General features: G+C 44.4%; 2 protein-coding genes across 3 annotated transcripts in view; one reads left to right on the forward strand and one right to left on the reverse strand.

Moving 5' to 3' along the window:
- Positions 1 to 17712, reverse strand: part of LOC135112026 (methyltransferase-like protein 25B) — a 36005-nt gene extending 18293 nt beyond the window's left edge. The window contains exon 1 of one of the 2 annotated variants that reach the window (XM_064025887.1): positions 17559 to 17712. The gene's annotated coding sequence lies outside the window, so the exon portion shown is untranslated. The remainder of the gene's footprint in view (positions 1 to 17558) is intronic. The other variant, XM_064025882.1, reaches the window with a different exon arrangement.
- A 311-nt stretch (positions 17713 to 18023) lies between these two features.
- On the forward strand, positions 18024 to 21354 carry LOC135112028 (forkhead box C1-B-like). The gene has a single exon (XM_064025888.1). The coding sequence runs from the start codon at positions 19319 to 19321 to the stop codon at positions 20849 to 20851; it is 1533 nt and encodes a 510-aa protein (XP_063881958.1). The 5' UTR covers positions 18024 to 19318; the 3' UTR covers positions 20852 to 21354.
- The last annotated feature ends 1978 nt before the right edge of the window (positions 21355 to 23332 follow it).

The raw sequence follows: 23332 nt of genomic DNA on the forward strand, positions 1-23332 counted from the left end.
CTCCCTCATACCCATTTTCATCTATCTGCCCCTTCATCTCCTTAGTCTTCTCAACTCTCTCTTCTCTTCAATGGACTGACTTTCTCTCCCCCCCCTTTCCTTTCCCTCCGCCTTCCCAACCCTTCTCCTGCGCCTCTATGCCCAGTTTCATCACGATCTCTTCAGTGCTTCTCTCCAATTTCCTTTTCTTTTTTTCTAGTTTCCCTATCTTCCTTATTCCTTCTACTTTTTTTTTTTTTATGTTGTAATATGTTTAGTTCGTCAATTCACAACATTTCTCCTCCTCCTCTCCATTTCCTTCTTCATTCTTTCTACGTTTTCCTGATTATCTTTAGTTCCTCAATTCACAACTCCATATATAGCTCCTTTATACCTCCAGTTCCTCAATTTTGCACCTTGTATAGTCTCTCCATTGCTCTTTTTTCTCTCCAGTTTCAGCTTTTTCTTAATATCTTCAGTCCCTTCACCCCAATGACTCCACTTCTCTCTGTTACTTTATGTTTCTCAAGCTCACAGTCCCTTCATAGCCCTTCTTTCTCTCCAAGTCTCCATTCTCCCGCCCCTCCATCCCTCCTCCACCACTCCGTCGAGACGCACACCTCAGAGGGCTAATCCGTAAAGATTTGTCCTAGTCCCTATGTTTGTTTGGATGAGGCCTCGTCGCCCCGGCCCCCTGGAGGAGGAGGAGGAGGAGGAGGAGGAGGAGGAGGAGGAGGAACACAAAGGAAGACAAACATTAGTAGACTTGCATGATTGTTTGTGATGAAGTGAATTCTTAATCTATAACAAGAGATGTGCTGTGCGAGGAAGGAAGGGGAGGTGAAGAAGGGAAAGGGTGAGGAACAAAGAGAAAGAACAAAGAGTAGGAGATTTGTTGCTCCTTGCGAGGCTGTTGGTGATGAACCCTCTGATCTAAAAGAGACGTAAGATGGTGAGGAGGAGGAGGAAGAAGAGGAGGCCTATACTGAAATAAAAAAAAACAAGTACCGTTAACTAACTTCGATTTTTCTCATTACTTGTTATTCACTCTTAAAAAAAAAAAGTCAAGTTAAATATCAGTCTGTCGGTGGTTCAATAACTACCAAATAAAAAAAAAAAGATTAATCAAATTTCGCATTCCAGTCCATAGAAAAACCACAAAAACAGCTAAAAATAACAACAACACCCTTCCCTCATAACGGCCCATGCCACCCCTGTCAATAACTGGACAGACACGTTTACCTCGGGGAGAAAAGAGCAGCTCCCAAGCCTCCGCCCTGAACCAAAGCCTAGAGGAGGGATAAGAGGAACACCCGCCCTAGCCTCCCTCCCACGAACAAACCACGGACACTCGCTATAAGCATTACTAATCCCGCGGTCCGTCAGCCAAAAATACACGTGTCCATTAACCCGTCAGCGAGGAACAGTCAGTAAGTATGTTAAGCTCATCACGAACAAATGAGGAAAAGCGTTAATCTCGCCCGCGAACAAATAACCGCGCGCGCACACACACACACTCCTCTCTTCTCCCTCCCTCAGTCCCCCTGCGCCGCGTGTTTGGCGAGTGTTTCGTCCCCTGGCCGCTAGAGGGTCAACTGTGCCGCAAGAGGGCCTCGAGGGGATGGTATAAGTGAGGGAGTGGAAGGGAGTGCGATGCTTCGTGTTTACTTTTCTTAATCCGATTTATTCGAGTGTCGCGTCTCTTGAGTGTGCTTGTGTGGATTACCGCGCTATTCAAAATTAACGGGGGAAGACTTAAATATGAAGGAGGTTATTCGTGGCTGGGCGGAGAGGAAGGGAAAGGGATGTGTTTTTTGCTGTTTTCTGGTAACATTTGTTCTTTATCATTGCCTTCAGTGCTTGTGGAAGGGAAGGGAGATGAAGTAGCGGTCTTATTGGGTGAGTAAAGTAATAAATGAAGGGAATTGAAATAGATGTACTGCGCTGCACGTGGAATAAAAAAGACACTATTGCGAAAAAGGAAAATTAAAATATCCCAATGAAATACAGCATAATTAACTGGGAGGAAATAGGAAAGAGGAGTTTTTAATCGCTTGGCACACGTATATAATGTTATCAATGATGCATAAAGTATCAGATTGCGTCGTTCACAGAAGAGGCGCAGTTTTATATGAACGTGAAATGCGCGATGCCTCTTGAAATACGAAAAGGGAGCGGTAACTTTTGACAGAACGGTAATTTCTGGAATTTCTTTACATTTTGAGCAAGATATTAGCGATTCGGCTTGAATGGTGTTAGTTTCACTCGTAAACTGGACCTAAATGCTGGAAAATAAAAAAAAAAAAAAAACGTGTAAGAGGCAGACAACAGACAGACAGACAGACAAAAATACAGATCAAACGCTTTTAGTGATTGTAGACTTCCATGGTGTGTGTGTGTGTGTGTGTGTGTGTGTGTGTGTGTGTGTGTGTTCGTTCACGCGGTATTTACTTTTCTCATTAATTCTGTCCACTTTTGTCTCCCTGGTCGCCCCTTCCCTCTTCCGTTAATTCCTCTAAGCACTCTCCTTTTACACTCACAACCTCTCCCGGGATCCAAAAACTTACCCCAAACTCTTAATAAACCCTTTTTACTACTCCCCTCCCTCTCTCTCTCTCTCTCTCTCTCTCTCTCTCTCTCTCTCTCTCTCTCTCTCTCTCTCGTTCGTACTTCATGGTATATCTTTCGTTTCCCCTCTGCTCTGCAGCGTTGTACGTACACACACACACACACACACACACACACACACACACACACACACACACACACACACACACACACACACACACACACACACACACACACACACACACACACACACACACACACACACACACACACACACATTCCGTTCCGCCATTCCACGCAGAAACACAACATCGAGTCCCAATCAATAAAGAAAATAGAGAGAGAGAGAGAGAGAGAGAGAGAGAGAGAGAGAGAGAGAGAGAGAGAGAGAGAGAGAGAGAGAGAGACCGCTGTTCATTTCTCCTGCGGTTGTTGGGTGGGTAGAGAAAAGCACAGCCTCTCCCTTTCTCTCCCTCTCTCTCTCTCTCTCTCTCTCTCTCTCTCTCTCTCTCTCTCTCTCTCTCTCTCTCTCTCTCTCTCCCTCCCTCTCCCTCTCTCTCCCAGCCGCAGCCAGTCCAGGAGGGAGCTAATAGCCCCACAACAGCTCACAAAAGGGAACAAAAGGGGTGTTTAGCGGCTCGCGTCCTGTCTGTTATCATAAGGCAGACGGAGATGGCCACGCTGTCTTTTGTGATTCTTCATTTCCAGGTGTTTTTTTTTCTTTTTCTTTTTCCTTTAGCGTCTTTTTTTTTTTTTGTTACGGGGGGAAGGATTTCTGTCTTCGTCTTTCCTCTTTTCTGTTTTTTTTTGTGTTCTTTTGTGTTCTAGGATTTAGTTTGGTTTGTTTCGTTTTTCTTTTTTTCTTTTTTTCTTTTTCGTGTTTAATGTGTATGCGAGGGGGTTAATTTGGGTGGGGTTAATGAGAAGTGAAAATCATTTTGTTTGTCTATCTATCACACACATTTATTGCTACCCATCTCTCTCTCTCTCTCTCTCTCTCTCTCTCTCTCTCTCTCTCTCTCTCTCTTATTCGCGTTCACGTTCACTTTTCCGCGGCAGAAGAGGAGGAAGAGGAGGAGGAGGAGGAGGAGGAGGATCACCAGCCAGTTATTTTTCTCCCCTACCATTTTCCTTTTCCCTTTCTCTTTTTTGAGGGAAATGTGGTGATTTTGGTTGCGCCGCTGCACGCTGGACTGATTTAGGTGAGAGGCAGAATTCTTTTTCCAACGGCGCCATAAAGAAATACAGAGTCTGCTGGCCTCATGCATTCATTCACCCACTCCCGCCATATTGAATCGTGGGGTTTGTTATGGTAGCGCCCGTTTTCATTGTGCGGCCTCGGGGTACATGAGGGGGCACTTACCTAAAGCCTTTGGAGGGAAGGAAGAGGAGGGACAGGGAGCCAGGGAGAGACAGGGAGGGAGGGGAGGATAAGAGGGAGACCATAGCGGACAGGAGACGGAATATTCTCCTCAGGGTTTTTGCTTTTTTTTGCCGTCATTCTCTGTCACATTTCAGCGGTTCGCATCCCTCCTGTCCTCCCGCTGTTTACTTACGGAGGTACTTAGAGGAACTATCTGAAGGGGACGGAGGGAAATGAGTGCAAGGACATATAGGTGATGAGATATTTTCATGTGGGTTTTTGCTGTCACTCTCTATCACATCTCAGCGGTTCGCATCCCTCCTGTCCTCCCGCTGTTTACTTATGGGGGTACTTATAGGAGGCATGTGAAGAAAACGGGAGGTAAATGAGTTCGTGGACATACACATCTGATTTGAAGGCTCATGAGGGAGGGTTAGAGGGGCGGGAGGGGCTGGAAGGGAGAGAGTGAGTGGCAGTAGGGGGTTGGTAAGGTTTTTGCAATCGATTACCTTGCCTTGATGTCTATGTTGGAGCCGCCAGCCAGCTAGACACCGCCCCCCTTATAGTGCAGTCTACTCCATCCCCTCTCCTAGCCTCGTATTCTCTCTGCTCCATGTTCTTTCTCGGACTAGATGAACCGTTATAGAAGGTATTGTGTTTCCAGCCGTTTCCAGCCTTTAGAGTCTATTCCAGCTTGTGATATGTACTAAGTAATGATTTTTAGTTTCCTTGAGTCTGTTTCCCGTCTTTTTTCCTCTCTACAATTTCAGGGTTTACGTTTCCAGGCGTTTTCTGATCATACAGTTCATTTCAGGTTGTGATTTGTACTAAAGTGTCATTTTCGTTTCAGTGAGTCTGTTTCCCTTACAGACCTGGCTAGACAATTCTCTTTACCATTTGTCACTTCTGTCATTACTCATTGTTTAAGTATTTTCATTTTTTTCCCCATTGTATGTAGTCCATTTCAGTTTATAATGTATACTAAGCAATCATTAATTTTCTAGTTCATTCCGTTTCTCTACCATTTCAGTCATTATGTTTCCAGCCGTTTCTAGCGTGTGCAGTATATTCCGTCCTGTGATGTGTAGTAAGCAGTCATTTGCGTTTCCAGCTCAGTCCGTTTCTGTTAAAGGCCGGAGTGGACATCCTTACTACTGTTTCAGTCATCAGTCATTGTCGAAGTATTTCCCGTCTTTTCCATTCCCTGTTGCTCATTTCAGTTTATGTGCACACAACTATCAGATATTCATCGTTTGTCTTGTTCCGCATCCCTTCCAGACTTTGCCACACAGTCTTTGCTACTTCAGTCATATTTCCAGACATTTCTAGCCGCTTCCATAGTTCATTCCAGTTTATAATGTGTATTGAGCAGCCATTCACGTTCAGATTCATTATATTCTGAACATTGTATAATCTAGTCCATAGCCTATTCTATTTCCTCTATTTTCCTTTTGATAGCTTAACAGTCATCGTATTTCCAGCTTTTATATATTTCTTTTATTTTTCTTAGTCCATTGTCAGGTTAACAGTCATCGTGTTTCCAGTTTTTATATATATATTTTTTTTTATTATTCTTAGTCCATGGCCCAGTTTATTCCTTGCCAGCCCAGACTAGGCTATCCTTTTCAATGGTCTGTTATATTGCAAAGTTCGTACAGCCTAGTCCATTCCAGACCACGGAAGCCAATTTGTGGTGCAAGAGGGAATGTACTTTATTTTTTCTTGGGTAACCTGAAATAAAAAAAAAAAAAGTCGTTTATTTCAGTCGTATTTTCCAACTTGTCTCAGTCTTGTTTAATTGAACGCTTGTCGATTAAAAAAGAATTGATTCCAATTGAGTAATCCTTCCTTTCTTTGTCTCTGTCTTTATTTTCATCCGTATATCTTTCTTTCTTAATTTCTGCTTTTTTCTGTTTTCTTTATTTTCTCCCATTTTCGTTTCCCAGGCAGGATACAACAGAACGTCCATCTCTCTCTCTCTCTCTCTCTCTCTCTCTCTCTCTCTCTCTCTCTCTCTCTCTCTCTCTCTCTCTCTCTCTCAGTCCACTGGTTCTGTTTTTCCTTTCCTCTTGCTGCTGCTTTTTCTTTCTTTTTCTTTTTCTTTCTTTTCTTTCTTTCTTTCTTTCTTTCCTTGCCGTTGTTTTCTCTTCATCTTTCTCAGGTGTTGTGGAAGTTTCTTTTCTTTTATATTTATCAAGTTTATATTTTCGTTTTGGGCTTTCATGTGTTATTTTGTGTTACATTTTTTATTCTTTGTTTCTCTTTTTCTGGGGGTCTTTACTTTTCTCCTTTCCATTTATTTTCTACTCTCTTGTCAGTGGGAAACGTGAAAGACTGCGATATATTTTGAATTTTAAAATTTTAAGTACGTTTTCATTTAGTGTATTGAGTTTTCTTCTTTCATCAATGGTAAATCACGAATATATGTTTAGGTTCTCTCTCTCTCTCTCTCTCTCTCTCTCTCTCTCTCTCTCTCTCTCTCTCTCTCTCTCTCTCTCTCTCTCTCTCTCTCTCTCTCTCTCTCTCTATCTCTCTCACCATATGCGATGAGTCAGCAGAGGTGCCTTCTTCCCTCTCTCCCTCCCTTTCGTCTCTCTCTCTCTCTCTCTCTCTCTCTCTCTCTCTCTCTCTCTCTCTCTCTCTCTCTCTCTCTCTCTCTCTCTCTCTTTTCTTTTCCCCTCCCTACCTACCTCCCGCCATGCAGCAACCCTCCATTCCTGCCAGCTTTCCCTCCATCCCTATTCTATTTCCCTCCCTCTCCTCTCCTGCCCTCCCCTTCTCTTCCTCTCTCCCTCTCCCTCTCACCGCGGCTCCCTGTTGTTCCTTGCAGCTTCCCTACTCCCCACAACAAACCTGTGTGTGTGTGTGTGTGTGTGTGTGTGTGTGTGTGTGTGTGTTGGTACGTCATGTTAGAGATATGTAAACATCTTATACTTTGCTTGTTTACTATTGATAAAATCGTTATATTAATCATCGTATTACAAAATTTATCTTTGGTTTGTTAAAAAAAAAATGCCTGGTTTAGTTTGATATTGTTCTCTTTTCTACTTATTCTTGTAAGCATTCAATACTTTTCTTAATATTTACATCGCTATCTTGTTTACTCTTGATAACGTGGCAGAATTCTTCCTTGATTTGTAAAAAAGACATGATATGTTCAACAGTGTCCTCTTTTCTCCTTGTTCTCGTTCTTATTCTTCCTTTCCAGTCTCCAGTAGTGTCGGAGATAGGCGTGAGATTACTTGAACACTAATTATAGGCAACTGTATATAATAACCTATAAAATAATAACAACAAGTAATTCTATATTGCCCTCTTGTCTTCTCGTTCTTATTCTTCCTCTCCAATTTTCCGTAGTAACATAAATAGACGTGAGATTAATTAAACTGTATAGGCAACTGTATATAATCACCTGTATAGTAATAATAGCAGGTAATTTTCAAGCTGCGTAAGAGTAAAGTGCATCGGTACAAAATAGTCATCCTTGTTATCGTGTATCACTCTGCGGTCAGTGGCGCCGCGTACACGGATCGCCGAATATCCAAGGGAACTGATTTTTTCCCAGCCGCTGTGAAATATATTGCAAATAGATATGCTAATGGCGGCGGCGGCAGACTGAATGTTCAAAGGCGCGATGCTATGCCGTGCCGCTGTGTGTGTGTGTGTGTGTGTATGTGTGTGCTGTGTGGGAAGAGCTGTGTTGTGTTTGTGGTGTGCTTGTGGTGTGTTGTGGAAGGGAAAAGCTGTGACGTGTTGTGTTGTGTGAGGGAAGGGTTGTGTTGTGTTGTGTTGGGTTTGTGGTGTGTTATCATGTGGTATGCTGTTGTGTTGTGTGAGGGAATTCCTGTGTTGTGTTGCTGTGTTATATTTGCTATGGTACGCTGTGTTGTGGTGTCCGTGTATTGTGGCTGTGTTGAATAGTTGATGTTTTATGCTGTGATGCTGTGCTGGGTTTACTTAGATACGCTACAGGAAAGCAGTATAGTTTTGTATATATTTTTGTACACATTTGTGGTGTTGCTGTGATTTGTTGGTGATTGATTGGGAGTGGTGGTGGTGGTGGTGGTGGTGGTGGTTGTAGTAGTAGTGATGGTGGTGGTGGGTGTAGAAGTGATGATGGTAACAGTGGTGGTGGTAGTCATAATTGTTTGTTTGTGTAGGTTTGCAATGATGATAGTGTTTATTATGAAAGCTAGATGTCTTAGCTTTGTTGATGCTCCTCCTTTATAAATAGATAGATAAATAGATAGATAGATAGATAGACACTTATTCCAGGGCATAACATAATCTCATCTATCTAATATTTCTATAAAAATTTTTGTATATATGTACGAGTATGCATTCATCTACATATACCAAAACAAACATTTCATTATCACATTTCCATTTCTTAAAAAAAAAAAACACTATCAAAACACTCACATCACCTTCCTTTTAATCCAATCAGCACCTGTTTACCTGCCGTTAGTGCTACCTGTACATTGCAGTGTGATCTAATTAGTACTGCAATTAAGGGGCCCAGGTGGAGGCCAGGTGAGTATAAGGGGATAGGGGGCGAGGCGTTGTAGGGGCGCCTGTGTTCTGGTGTAGGCTGTAGAGGTCATAATTACAGTGTTTAGCATATATGTTAATGGTGGAACGAGGTGACTTTAGTGCTCCTTCCAGGCGTGGCTTCCCTTCCTCCTCTCCCTATCTTCCTCTTCCTTCTCTCCTGCTTTCCTCTTCTTCCTCTCCTGCTTTCCTCCTCTTCTTCCTCTCACTGCTTTCCTCCTCTTCTTCCTCTCACTCCCTTTCTCCTCTCCTTGCTTTCTTTTTCTTCCTCTCTCTCTTCATCTTTCATTTCTCTTCCTATCTTCCTCTTCACCCTCTTCTTTCCTCCCCTTCGTCTTCCTCCTCCTCTTTCCTTTCCTTTCTCCTCTCTTTGCCATTCTCTTCCTCTTCCTGCCGTCTCTTCTCCTTCTCCCTGCCTTCCTCCTTTCTCCTCTCCTGTCTTCTTCTTCCTCCTCTCCCTGTCTTCCTCTTCTTCCTACTTGTTTGTGATTAATTGGGAGTGATGGTGGTGGTGATGGTGGTGGTGGTGGTTGTAGTAGTGATGGTGGTGGAGGCGAGGATAAGCTTCAGTATACCTTCTCTACCTTCCCTCCTTTCACCTCCTTCCTTCCTTCCTTCCTTCTCTTCTCTTTCCTCACATACGTAAGCTAGAATTATGTCTCTCTTTGGCTCTCTCTTGTCTTCCTTACTTTATTCTAACTTTCCAGCATCAGAGTTAATTTATTCTTGATTATTCTCTTCCTTCTTTATTTTTCTCTTTCGCAATTTATGCCTTATCCTTTCCTTTCGTTCCTTCTTTCCTTCCTTCACGCTGTCCATCTTTCGTTCTTTTTCCTTATTCTCACATCTTACTCCCCCTTCTTCCTTCCCTCTCTCTCTCTCTCTCTCTACCCTCACACAATTCCCTCTGCTTCTCCCTTCCCTCTCTTTACCATCACAACTTACTCCCTCCCCCAGTAACTCTCCCTCTCACTCTCTCTCTCCCTCTCTCTCTCATCATTCCTCCCCCCTCGCCACCACACAATGGCTGCCACTCGTCTTCTCCACGTCATTGTCTCTGCTTCCGACCCTCAAGTTCCTCGTCCGGCCCTCGTGACCTCAGATGACCTCGCCTTTGACCTCTGAGTGCCGAGGGAACCTGACCTGACCTGTCATCAACCGTGTTTCGCCTTCCTGTGTGTGTGTGTGTGTGTGTGTGTGTGTGTGTGTGTGTGTGTGTGTGTGTGTGTGTGTGTGTGTGTGTGTGTTTATGTGCATGTGTTTCTCTATGTATTTGTTTGTCTGTTTTTGTTTGTCTGTTTTCTGTGTGTGTGTGTGTGTGTGTGTGTGTGTGTGTGTGTGTGTGTGTGTGTGTGTGTCACTTGCAATGGGGATGTCTCTCTTATTTCTCTTAATTCATATTCTTCTCCTGATACTTTAAATGAATCAAACAAAAAAAAAAAAATAAATAATAATAATAATAATAAAACATGTATAGAGACACACAAATAACAATAACAACGTAAACTAGAAAACCACAATATTTACCACCACCACCACCACCACATGCACAAACCACAACATTCACATACACGCCCCATAAAAAAAAAAAAAAGAAAATAAAAATAAATAAATAGATAAGTAAATAAATAAATAAAATAAAAGTGAAAGGCTTTCCCACCACCACCACCGTCAGGAATGGAGGTGTAGAATCTTAATTAAATATTTAGCGAAGGGAACTCCATCAGCTTCTGGTATTTGACTACTTATTTGCTCACTGGCTTACCCTCTTGGGGGCCTTGGCGGCTACCCGATCCGCGGCGGGGGCAGGAGGAGGAGGAGGAGGAGGAGGAGGAGGAGGAGGAGGAGGAGGAGGAGGAGGAGGAGGAGATGATGGTGGTTCTGAAGGGGAAGAGGAATAGGGAAATGGAAGTAAAAGTTGGTGGCTCATATGTTGAAGAGAGGGGTTGCTAGAGAGAGAGAGAGAGAGAGAGAGAGAGAGAGAGAGAGAGAGAGAGAGAGAGAGAGAGAGAGAGAGAGAGAGAGAGAGAGAGAGAGAGAGAGAGAGAGAGAGAGAGAGAGAGAGAGAGAGAATGACAAATATAGGCGAGATTTAAAAGAAAAAAAAATGAATAGAAGAAAGATGAGGATGATAAAAAGGAGGAGGGGAAAGAGGAGGAGGAGGAGGAGGAGGAGGAGGAGGAGGAGGAGGACAGGGTATTTGTGATGATGGTGTTGAACAAGATTAGACCCAAACTAGTAATGTTAATATTAATAACAATAATAATAATAATAATAATAATAATAATAATAATAATAATAATAATAATAATGATAATAATAATAATAATAATGCATCTATAAACCACGTTGATATATCAGAAGGAGTGAGTCTAGTAATCTTAACGACACTAATAATGATACTGATAGCACTACTACTACTACTACTACTACTACTACTACTACTACTACTACTACTACTACTACTACTACAACTATTACCAATGATAAAAATAATAATAAACAGAAAAATTAGCTGATAAATCATAATCATACACCACCACCACCACCACCTCACCTCATCTCTCTCTCTCTCTCTCTCTCTCTCTCTCTCTCTCTCTCTCTCTCTCTCTCTCTCTCTCTCTCTCTCTCTCTCTCTCTCTCTTCTCTCTCTCTCTCTCTCCTCTTCGCCCCGTCACCGCCCGTCACACGTTCTGGTCGTCACATGAGACCATCCCCCCATCCCCCCCATCCCCGCCCCTCTCCCTCCCCTCACTAATTTGTGGCAGCAGGACGCGTGGCGCAGAGAGAGAGAGAGAGAGAGAGAGAGAGAGAGAGAGAGAGAGAGAGAGAGAGAGAGAGAGAGAGAGAGAGAGAGAGAGAAACGTATGATGAATGTTAATAATTATTCTTGTTTTCATTCTCTCTCTTTTCTTTTGCTTTTCTTCACTCCTTTGTAATTCCTTCTTTCTTTCACTCTTCTTCCCGCTTCTTCTTCTTCCTCTTCTTTCTCTCTTCTTCTTGTGCTTTTTCTCGTCTTCCTTCCTTCCTTCTTTTCTCCATCCCTCCCTCTTCCTCTTCCTTTTCCTTTTCCTCTTCCTCTTCCTCTTCCTCCTCCTCCTCCTCCTCCTCCTCCTCTTCCTCCTCCTCCTCCTCCTCCTCCTCCTGACAGTCAAGGTGTGTCCCTGATTAATGACTCTTCCCTGTGAGGCTGTTAACTCCATTTGTCCTCCTCCTCCTCCTCCTTTTTCATCTTTCTTCCCTCCTTCTTGTACTCTCCTCTTCTCCTTTCTCTTCTCCTGTGCTCCTTCTATTCTCCTCTTTTCTCTATTTTTTCTATGTATTTTCCCTTTCTTACGTAATCCTTGTTATGCTATTATTATTATTATTATTATTATTATTATTATTATTATTATTATTATTATTATTATTATTATTATTGTTATTATTGAATTTTGGTGCATTTTTCATTACATTACCAAAATTATATAACTTATGACTTCAAAACATTACATAAATACCTGATATATAAGGAAACCAAATACACACAAAGGTTACCTATCAAGTATTCACCTGTAAAAAGCAGCGCATTGTATATTATAAACTAACTGACGCAACTGAAACTCATATGTAACACAAGCGCAGAATTATTAAAGAATCCCTAATATATTTTTACCTTTCCCCCCCTCCCAAAAAAAAAAAACATTCATAATAACTGTACATTCTCCCTCAATGCATTTTGATCCTGACCACTGTATTGTTTTCATGAGCACACTTCCATACGTTAAACATTATTTATCTAACCTATTATTTTTATTTTACCCCTGGACGGGCGGTATGGAGGCTTGAAACACGCAAGTAAATATATCAAGAGAAAACACAATTTTCACACACGATGCAGCCTTTGTTATATATATTCTAGCTATGTTTCATGATCCCTTACCGTTTTCACTGCATTATTTTCATCTCTCTTTATCTCTGTCTCTCTCTCTCTCTTTCTCTCTCTCTCTCTCGCCACAAACATAACAAAATGTCCAAATATTCACATAGATGGAAGGGAAAGGACTTAATATATCATGCACGTGTCCAGTAATATTTTTGTTTGGGTTTGTTTTGTTGTGGTTTTGTGATCCCGTTGAAATGAAGGACGGGCGGGTGCAGTGAGGGCAGGGAGGGACAGGAGACGGGTGGAGGAAGGAAGGGGAGCAAGGGACGCTGCTAATGGTGGCTGGATGAGGTGATGGGAGATGATGGGAGGAGGAGGAGGAAGAGGAGGAGGAGGAGGAGGAAAGGGGCGTGGGCACTCATTAGTTACCAACCACCCAGAACGACCCCGCCTCAGGTCACCAAATGGAAGAGGAGGAGGAGGAGGAGGAGGGAGAGAAAAGAAAACATATGATAATGATAATGAGGGAAAAAAGGAGAGGAGGAGAAAAGAAAATATATGATAAAAGAAGGATAAAGGCAAGGAAGAAAGGAATAACATTTATAAAAAGCGTAGCAATGATAAAGAAGTGAGTTAGCAAATTAATTAAAGCGAAAAATGGAAACTGTGAACAAGTGGTACATAACAAACACACAAGAAATTGAAATATAAGTTTTTTGATCACACACTCAGAAAATATTTTTGTATCATATAATTACAACGAAGAAATAAATAAATATATAAATAAAGGAATAAATAGAAGTGTCATGGTATTCCCTTTGAAGTTATTAATCTTTATAAACTCACAAACGTAAAAAAAAAAAAAAATAGATAAATAAAAAATAACAATAATACTCAACGTTGAGAAAATTAAAGAAAAAAATAATGTGTTGCCATTTGCTTTGTAAAAAAAAAAAGAAAAAAAAAAGAAACAAGAGAGGATGAGGAAATTAAATACAAATATAAAAATGAGAAATACGGAGAAAAGAGAAAACACAAAGAAAGAAAGAAAGGCAGAGGAACTTAGAAGACAGAAATTAAGGAAAGGAAGGAAAGAAAACACGGATGAGAGCGATGAGATGAACACTAGATAACTGGGAAATAAGGGGAAGGCCAAAGAGAAGAGAGGAAGAGGCAGAGAAAGAGAAAGAAAATGAGAATAAAGAAAACGGGGTGTAGAGGAAGAAAATTAAGAGATCAAGAAAAAAATTTGGAGGATGAAGAGTAGAAGAGAAAATAGAAAATAAGGTTACAGAAAAACAGAGAAAGAAGGAGAAAGAGGAGAGAAGATAGTGAGAAGAGATGGAGAGAACGAGGAGAAGAGACAGGGAATAAAGGAGAGGGTGGAGAGAGACAGGGAGTGAGGAGGAGAAAGGGAGATTAATGAAGAAGAGAGGAAAGAGAGAGAGAGAGAGAGAGAGAGAGAGAGAGAGAGAGAGAGAGAGAGAGAGAGAGAGAGAGAGAGAGAGAGAGAGAGAGAGAGACTAAGAAGAGAGGAAAGGAAGGAACTGAGGAGGAGAGACAAGGAGTGAGGGAGAAAGTGAAGAGGGACAGGGAGCGAGGAGGAGAAAAAAGACTGATGAAGAAGAGAGAGAGGAAGAAGAGACGAAAAGGAAGAGAGTGAGTAGGAGAGACAGGGAGTGAGGGAGAATGAGGAGGAGACAGAGGTGAGAGGAAGGTCGGGGAGGAAACGGTAAGGTGAGATGCGGGGAAGCTGTGGCAGGCTGATGGCTTACCCAGACGCAGCCCCGCCGGTAGCTACAGCCGGGACTCCTGCAGACACACCGAGGCACAGGCAGGCACTAACAGGACCCACCAGGCACCAGCAGGCACTAGGAGGTACTGCAGTAAATGCTTATGCAGTTGTAGTGTAATTATTGTTCGTGTAATTAGGCACTGACAGACAAAGTTTTTTTTTTTTTTACGATTTTTTGGGGGGCATTGGTAATAATACGGGTTTGTGTGTAGGTTTTGTAGTCCTTTATAAATCAGGTATTATTTGTATTGGTATGCGGGTGACTCTTTTAATTTATATAGTACAAAATAATAGCTGTATATCTGTGGAGTTTTAACGCAGAACGGTGGGCAAAGTGCGCTTAGGTGAAGGTACATTATACGTTTAGCTTAGCAACGCAAGATTCTTTCCTCTTTGCCTGCTGTTGATTACGTGACTCGTGTGTGAATAACTGTACATGATTCCACCGAGAAAAAAGAAAAAAATGAAGAAAAATATATATGCATTAAAAGGTTTTAGTAACTCTGCTTTCTATTCGTTTTCAGTTCTATGTATTTCAAAATTATGCTGAAGTTTGCACCAGGCCATTTTATTAAACAGGCCATAGTAGTGAAGGAGGCAATGAGTGGTTTAGCTTGTTGACTGTGGTGGTTCTGTATTGGTGCCTGTAGTGTTCAAATCAGATAGCGTATTGACTTCACCTTGTTATCGATGAACGGAATGATAAAGGTTGAAGTTACTTTGAATTTTTTTCTTTCTTTTTCTGTGTTTACATAATTTGTTACGACTGCTCATTGCATTCTTTTCTGCCTCTCTTCTGTTTTTTTTCTTTTTTTTCTTTTTTATTCTAAATTCAATGACTATTTCGCTTTTATTTTTCATTTTTCATTTACTTTTCCTCCGTATTTTCAGTAATTTCTATCGCTATTATGACATGCAACAACATTCTCCGATCCCTCTCCTTTTTATTTGCATTTAACTTTCCTTTTTTTTTGTGTTGAAGGAGTGCCATATTTTGCCTATATTCTCCGTGTCCCTTTTACTTCTCCGTATTTACATTGCTTTCTGTCTCCATTACAACACTTTTCTGTACATGTATCTATTTCTATTCTTTTCGTTCAGGGCGCATCATATTTCGTTTCTATTTTTCCTTTCCCATTTACCTCAAAATCTAGTGTTTGTTTATGCGAATCCCCCTCGTTAAAGGATAATTCTCAGTTCCCTCTTGTTTGCTTTCCTTCTTTTACCTACCTCCTCTCTCCTCTTCTCCCTTTTACCTCCCTCCTCCCTCTTCTTTCCCCTCCTATCTCCCTCCCTTTTCTACTAGCGCATCCTCATCAATTCCTCATTAATAGTATATCTTCTCTCGAATTTATCCTTCTGCTTTAAGTTCCCGCGGGTTTGTGGTCAATAATATTACGTATCTTTAGCTTCGTTTTGTTATTCTTGTTTCTCCTCCTCCTCCTGTTCTCTGCCTCGTAGTTATGCCTTGTACCTTGTAGTGGTGTAATATCTGCCTGGTAGTCTTCTGGTATTTATTTATATTGTTTTCTGTATCCTCCTCCACCTTCTCTTCATTCTCTTCTTCCGCCTCAATTATCTGCTTTCCTCCTTCCAGAGCTTCGTTGTTTTTATCGTTCTTTATCAAGTGTATTTAAGAAGTCATGGATTGAAATAAAATGAAAAAAAATCTTCTCTACTTTCTCTTCCTCCTCCTCCTCCTCCTCCTCCTCCTCCTCCTCCTCCTCCTCACGAAATCGACTACTTGCAAAGATTTTTTATTTATTTATTTATTTTTTTGAGCGCTATTCAAAGATAATGAACAGTTTAATGAGTGATTTGTCTTGATTCAATGCGTCTTTTTTTTTTTTAATTTATTGGTTTGTATTGAAATGTATCGTTTTATTTATTTATTTATTTATTTATTTATTTATTTATTTATTTGTTTTTTTTGCCGTTTGTCGATGCGGTCTTTTATTTATTTGTTAATTTTCACGTTGATTTATTAATTGTATGGCGTCGGAAAATAGTGCAGAAATTGGCGAATGAAGCTGTTGTCTAAAGTTACGTATGTATACTTGTGTAACTTTTATTTTGTCTTAATAGTATCCGTACGTATATTTTTGTTTATTTTTGTTATTTTTATTAATTACTTTAGTGTACCCTTAAACTTCAATGCATGCTATTATTTATTACGTTATCTTACTTATATCTGTACACATACTTTATTCTATATATTCACTAATAATTTACTTATAATTTTTTGCGCATTTTGTCTTAATATACACAAGTTACCTCTCTTATTCATACATAACCTCTTTAGTTTCTAGTATCACGGGCCGTTCTTCCTTGTGTGCACTCTTTTATTTATTGGGGAGAGAAGCGAGTGTGAAGTTTGAAGTGTGCAGTGTGAAGTGTGCAGTTTGAATTATGCAGTGTGCAGATGGACGTGATGGGGAAGAATTTGATACGTGAGCGTCAGTATTTTCATGAAGTGTGGGGAAAAGGTTGTTTGTAGCCGCTGTGTCAACAAGCCTAAATTAATACTACTACAGTTGGGAGGTTTTGTGTTTCGCTCTTTAATTAGTGGACGATTTATGGCGCTTTGCTCGCTCTGTCTCTAATATTGGCTGCTAAATATTCTCTTACGTATAAATGAGAGGGTGTAAGAGACCAACTCGGAGTCTTCTTATATTCCTCCTTCCATACTTTTTTTTCTCTGCTATCAAGGAGGCAGCTGCTAAATATTTTGCTTATTGCGAGTGATGAATTGTAATATAGATAAAGAGAGGACGAGGAGGAGGAGGAGGAGGAGGAGGAGAGCGAGAACATTCAGAATTTTTCTTGTATAACTCTTTTTCTTTTGGTATCTGGGAGGTTATGATCTGTATTTTCCCACGTTGCAATGATAAATCACTGTAAAAAAGAGACAAAAGGGGAGAGAAACATGGAGAACCTTTGATGAATTTTTTTTTCTTTATATATCTGAGAGGTATTGGACCCGTGCAGCTTGTGTTAGACGTCGTAGAGAAAGCAGCACAACTCAACACTTTCATTTATCACTGAATCTCAGCAACTGGGCGGTAGTAACAGCTGCATCGGCCGCCAGAACAAGGCTCTCGTTTAGCTGGCCGAGTGACTGATAGCGGGTTGGTACATTGCCTCCGCTAGTGTGAGATACACCACAGTGCGGCTCTCCCTTGCATCTCAGTGCGCGCCTCTCACACACCCACGGCCCGGCGAGGAGTGATTCACCACGGCGGGAGCTGATGGCAGGGAATGGAAGTCGTTGTTCGCCATAACAACCCGGGGACGTGTTCACTCACACAGACAAACCTTGTGCCTCGCTCTCACTCTTTCTCTCTTTCTTTCTCTCTCTCCCTTTCTCGCTGATGTGTAAGGAAGAATGAAGGAAGACACGGCAGTTTTTTAGGGCACATTACAGGGAGAAAACTAACCTGTGCAAACAATGTCTGTCGGGCTGAGAATTGGAGGAGGAGGAGGCGGAGGCGGCGGCCGCGGCGGAGACGAGTCACGGAGGTTCCAGGCTGCTGTGCGCTGGAAGTGGGCGGGGCTTGACGGCACCTCTGGAAGGGGGATTTTTATGGCCGTCACCTCATCCTTCTGGCAAAGTTAATGTGGCCGCCTCGCTACGGCTTGTTGTAAAATTTACTTCACGTGTCCAGTGGCAGTTTTGAGGCGGGGAGGGAGGGAGGCCACCCCGCCTGTCAGTCAAGACGTGGTGGTCCAATTGTTTTTTTTCTGGAGATGTTGCGAGCCGCCATGGATTCAGAGGCAGCACTTCCCGCGCTTTCCTGAAATGGAGTGTTTGAGGAGATGTGTGGCTGCCGCCCCTCGCCGCCCTGCACGCCCGCCATCACGTCTAGTTCAAGACTGGATGTGATCAAGGAGAGAGCTTCTGCGAGCCCCAGCTGCCCCCGTGGACTTTATTACGCCGGATTTGTTAAAACCGCTGTGTAAACCTGTTTGGTGGCCCCTCCGTGTTTTCTCAGTCTCCCTTCCTTCCCTCTCGTCCTCTCCAGCCCCCCTCCCGCAGCCCCCCGCAGCCACCGTGTTTGGATAACTTTTATTGAGCTGGAGCTAATCTCTTTAGGCTGGATTATCGTCCCGGGCGGAGGGGTTAGAAGTGTTGGCGCCAAATTACCCTCTGAGACTTGGGAATTGTCCCCTCAGATTAAAGGGGGAAAATTGCGAGGGGCAGGACCCAGTAATTTGCTCCCCACAGTTACCAATCATACGATATCAAAGGGCGGAGTCTAGAACCATAACTCAGGCGAGGCTGGCGGGGAGTGGTCTGCGGGCACGAGGCGCGGCCACTCACCGGCAAGAAGGTGAAGAAGCCGCGCCGCCATTGGTCCGGTGGGCGGGGCCTAGTCACAATATGGCGAAGGGTTGAACTTGGCTTAAAGTAAATTTTCCTAGACTTTAAGATCGTTCAGTCGGCCTTTGGAGCGGAACCAGAGAGTAGCTCGCCGCGGCGGTGGCCGTTTGTTGACTCAGTAGCCGCGACTAATTCTTGCGGTGTTTGGAGTAGCAACACGGCTGTTTGCTTTAGCATTGTTGGAATCATAAGAAAAGAGACTGTCGATGTGTTTTCGTTATTTTAATCAATCCGCGAGCCAAGAAATCTCAGCGACACGAAAGATAACGAAGGTGGACTGATTTGTATTCTGTACTTGGCCGCCGCAGTACACTCGTCGGCCTGTGACTGAGACCGGCAAGTGTGAAGGACAGATAAGACAGGATTACATCTCGTAGACACCCGCCGCCCACGCCCAGACCAGAATCTCTCATCTCCCGCTCAGCCCCATCCGCCGCCTCCTTCCCGCTACCCGCTGCCGCCCTCACTGTTGCCCGCCACACAACAAGGAGTGGTGAGGGTGTGTGGTGCCCGCCTTGTGCTCTGTGTCGCCGGCGGTAGTGTAGCAGGTGAAGTGAAAATAGCAAGGAGGGTGAGTGGGTGAGGCGTCGCGGTGGTGGTGACGGCGGCGTGAGGCCCAGGAGGGTGTGTGTTGTGTGTGTGGTGCCGCCCGAACCTCCGCTCCGCCCGCCCGTCACTCCGTCCCGCCGCGCCCCGCGTCCCCGGCCTCCCTTCGCCGCACCCTGCACCGCTGCCTCTCCTTTGTCTTGAACTTTCGTCAGGAGGGCAGTCCCAGGGTCTACCTCGCCAGAGGTAGACCCAGAATGCTGTGTAGCCATGTGTGATCAGTGGTCAGCTTACCCCGTCAAAATGCACACTTTGTTCGGGGACCAGCAGTCTTACTATCGCCATGCTGCCGCCACCTACCCGCCGGCGGCGCTGCAGCAAATGTCCTCAATGGCTCCCAATGCCTACTGTTATGACGGGTACAGTGCCATGAGCCGCTACCACCCCTATGGCTACACCACGCAGCAACACACGCCTCCCAAGGACATGGTGAAGCCGCCCTACTCGTACATCGCCCTCATCACCATGGCCATCCAAAACAACCCCGAGCAGCGCGTCACCCTAAACGGCATCTATCAGTTCATCATGGAGAGATTCCCTTACTACCGGGAGAACAAACAGGGCTGGCAGAACTCCATTCGCCACAACCTCAGCCTCAACGAATGCTTCGTCAAGATCCCCCGCGACGACAAGAAGCCCGGCAAGGGGTCCTACTGGACGCTGGACCCCGAGGCCAGGAACATGTTCGACAACGGCTCCTACCTGCGGCGTCGGAAAAGATTCAAGAAGAAGGACGCCAACCGGGAGAAGGAGGAGGCCATCAAGAGGCAGCAGGAGCAGCAGCAGCCGCAGCACACCCCCACGGGCGTGGAGGGTGATCAGCGGGCACAGCAGCCAGACCCTGTGGCCCTCACGCAACACACACAGCAACAGCAGCAGCAGCAGCAACAACAAGCTGCTGCTCGCCCGCCACCGCCGCAGCAGCAGCAGCCCCAGCAGGCTGGAGCAGGACCTCAGCACCCGCAGGCAGGGCCGGTGGTAGGCGGGCCGCAGGAGGGGGAGGGGGTGCAGGCGGGGAGCGGGACCCCTATCTCGCCCCTCTGTCAGCCCAAGACAGAGCCTCAGGACTCCCCAGAGCTTCCAGCGGCTTGCCTGCCCGAGGTGAAGGCCTCCGCTCACACCCCGCCTCTGCACGCCCACACGCACACGCCGCCCCTTCACACCCAGACCCATACACCACCCCTACATGCCCACGCCCACTTGGCCTCCACCCTTCCCACCACCTCCGCCAATGGAGGTGGTCACGAAGGGTCTTACCTGGACGTTGGCTCTTCCTTCAGCGTGGACTCCCTGGTGCCGGGGTCCAGGGAAGGGGTGGGACGCGAGACCAGTCCCACGGCGCTGCTGACGGAGGCACAGCAGCAGCAGTATCGCTCCAACATGTACTACGACACGATGGGCTACTGCCAGTACGGAGACTCGCGCGCCCCCTCCGTCTTCCCGACACCCACTTCCGACGAGATGACGGCCTGCGGCAGCGCGGCCATGAACGGCAGCAGCCCCGTGGTGGGGGGCATGAGCATGCAGGCGGCGGCGGCGGCGGCGGCCTATTCTCGCTCCCACGGTTCGTGGTATTCCCAGCCGCTGGAGACAGCCGGCAGCGGCGGCGGCGTGGACGGCGGCTTCCCCAACGTGCGTGAAATGTTTGAGTCGCAGCGACTCCTGACCAACCCCTCCTGCCAGCTGGGCTTCCGCGCCTCCTACAAATACCCGGCTTACTACGACGACGCCGCCAAGTACTGAGCCCGCCGCCACGCGAACCGATGCTTCCCAGGGGCTCGTCTGGCGCACACCTGGCCCGCAGCGCGCCCACAGGGGCGGCAGAGTGGGTGTGGCTGGGCAGCTGGCGGCGGGCGCTGGGTGGGGGAGGTCGCCGGCCGTCTCGAGTGAAACCAAAGAGGGCAAGACGTTGTGGTGTTGCCGCTGTCGTCGCCGTCGCCGCCGGGCACGCCCTCGCCGCGCCGAGTGGGCTGAGGTGCGCGTCGCCCATAGTGAGCGGGTACGGGCGTGGCCTCGCGGTTCCCGTCGCCACCGTGTGTGTGTGTCGCCACAAACGTGCAGTACACGCGCCTTCAGCTGTGTACCTACGTATAGACGAATTCATGTACGTATAGACTCCATGTACGCATAGAATTCCCATGTGTGCGAGTATTGGCAAATCAGTGTACATCTAGGACAGACCGATGTGTATATCTTCATAATATTTAAATCTGTAACACGCATAATATATATGCGCTTTTTTGTTACATCCATAGTTTCATTTGCAACCCCCAATGTGTCGCAGCCTCCGTCCGGGAGCGAGGCGGCGCCCTCGGCCCGGGCAGTGAGGAGCAGAGTGCTGGCGGGTCGCTACACTCAACAAAAGCATTAATGTAGATTTAAAATGTCACTAATTTCTCCATACAAACTCCTTACTTTCCCCGCCGTCAGGTTGCCTCCAGTGCCCCTCCGCGGCCCTCCAGCACTCCTCCCTCCCACCTGCGGTCCGTCCTCCGCCAAACACAACAATAAATCACCAACACACTCCACTGACACACTAAATATCCTCGTAATTCATGTGTTTTGCTCAGTACACTTCCGTGTCTGGTTATCGAAGTGGAAAAATAATGTTCTGGATCGGATCAATCTGAATGTTTTATTTGTTTTGTATTTAGAGTCAGTGAAGTGTTGAGTGCTGAGTGTTGAGTCAAGGCTCCGGGCTGTGCAGCGGGGCGAGGGCGAGCCGGTGAGTCAGTGAGTCAGTCAGTGAATCAAGTGTTTGATTCTGACCTGAGCACTGTGATTCTAGAAACGCTGACAACAACAACGTCGATAATAATAATAATGGTGATCATAATAATAATAATATTAATAATAATAATAATAATGACAGTAATACTCTTTGACCACACCAATTATCATAATGTAATTACAAACATGCCTTATTTTACTCAGACACATGGACTACAGCTAATGTGTATCACCTGATGAACTGACAGACTACAATTACGCTCCTATGATATAAAAAATACACCACTGCATGGCGAGCGTATACATAATCGTGAACAAGGGAAAGAACATACAGAAAAAAAAAAAAAAACAAGATTAGAAGAGAAATTTGGAGAGGCTTTGGTGATCCTGGTGAAGCTGTAGAGGAGAAAGGAAGCTTGGTGCGTGATTGATCGTGACGTGAAATTAACTTGTATCATGCCTTGTGTTCAGAAACGCTTTGCTCTCTCACTGTGACTATTTTAAAAAGCCACAGAGATTATTCGGATTCTCAAGAGTATTTTCCCTGTTGATAATGTAGAAATCTTGTTAATCTCTCACTAGAATCATAAAATCCTCTTTAAAAACCCGTGTCACTTCAACTAAAGCCTTCTGAGATAGTGTATGTGCGGCGAAGTGTTTCAGAGTATGGTGCTATAAATGAGGCTTCGTAATTCAAGGGAAACATTCTAATGGCGTGTCCTTGTAGAGTTTTTATTGTACACGAATACTGATGATAATGAAGTTTCGTAATGTATAGGAAGTTTTGCGATAGATATATTTCTAAAGTACTGTTTTGGCAGGGAAATTTTCTAGATGTGGAGGTTGAAGCTTTTAATTCAGTGTCTGGTGATGGCTTTCACTATACCTGAGTAACCTTGACCAACTTGACCAACACCTAAAAATTTAAACTACATGCACCAACAGTCTGCTGCAAATATTCGATTTCCTTCTGATCTGTGGCTTCTAAAAATCGTCACAATTTGCAGTGAACCATTTCCACATCAGTCAAAGATTTAAAGGAGTTTCGCGACCGCCTTCTCAATATTGCCCTTAACGTTTCACTTTTACGTCAACCTGATATGACCTTCAATTACAATATCAGTACCTTAACAACGCGTCTTTTTCTAGTCATAAATGTTATCTATACTATCTTTATTTTATTTTTAAGTGTATATATTCTTTAAAACATTAATTAGAGATTGCCAGAAGAGTGAAAGATATCGGTAGTCATTTCGTTCTGCATATAGTTTGTTTTGTATTAGCTGTCAAGAGAGAGAGAGAGAGAGAGAGAGAGAGAGAGAGAGAGAGAGAGAGAGAGAGAGAGAGAGAGAGAGAGAGAGAGGGATATTGAACTAGTTCCTTACCAACTGCATCTTTTCACAGTAACTTCTCTCACAACAGTAGCACAATACACCAAGGGGCAGCCAAGCTCAAGTCCTCATTAAAATCCCACAAATCTATACTCGCATTCCA

Source organism: Scylla paramamosain, chromosome 23 (assembly GCF_035594125.1).
Source record: "Scylla paramamosain isolate STU-SP2022 chromosome 23, ASM3559412v1, whole genome shotgun sequence".
Classification (NCBI taxonomy): Eukaryota; Metazoa; Arthropoda; class Malacostraca; order Decapoda; family Portunidae; genus Scylla; species Scylla paramamosain.

Excerpts from the sequence above, each read along its gene's own strand:
- LOC135112028 (XM_064025888.1), top strand. The coding sequence starts at position 19,319 with ATGTGTGATCAGTGGTCAGCTTACCCCGTCAAAATGCACACTTTGTTC.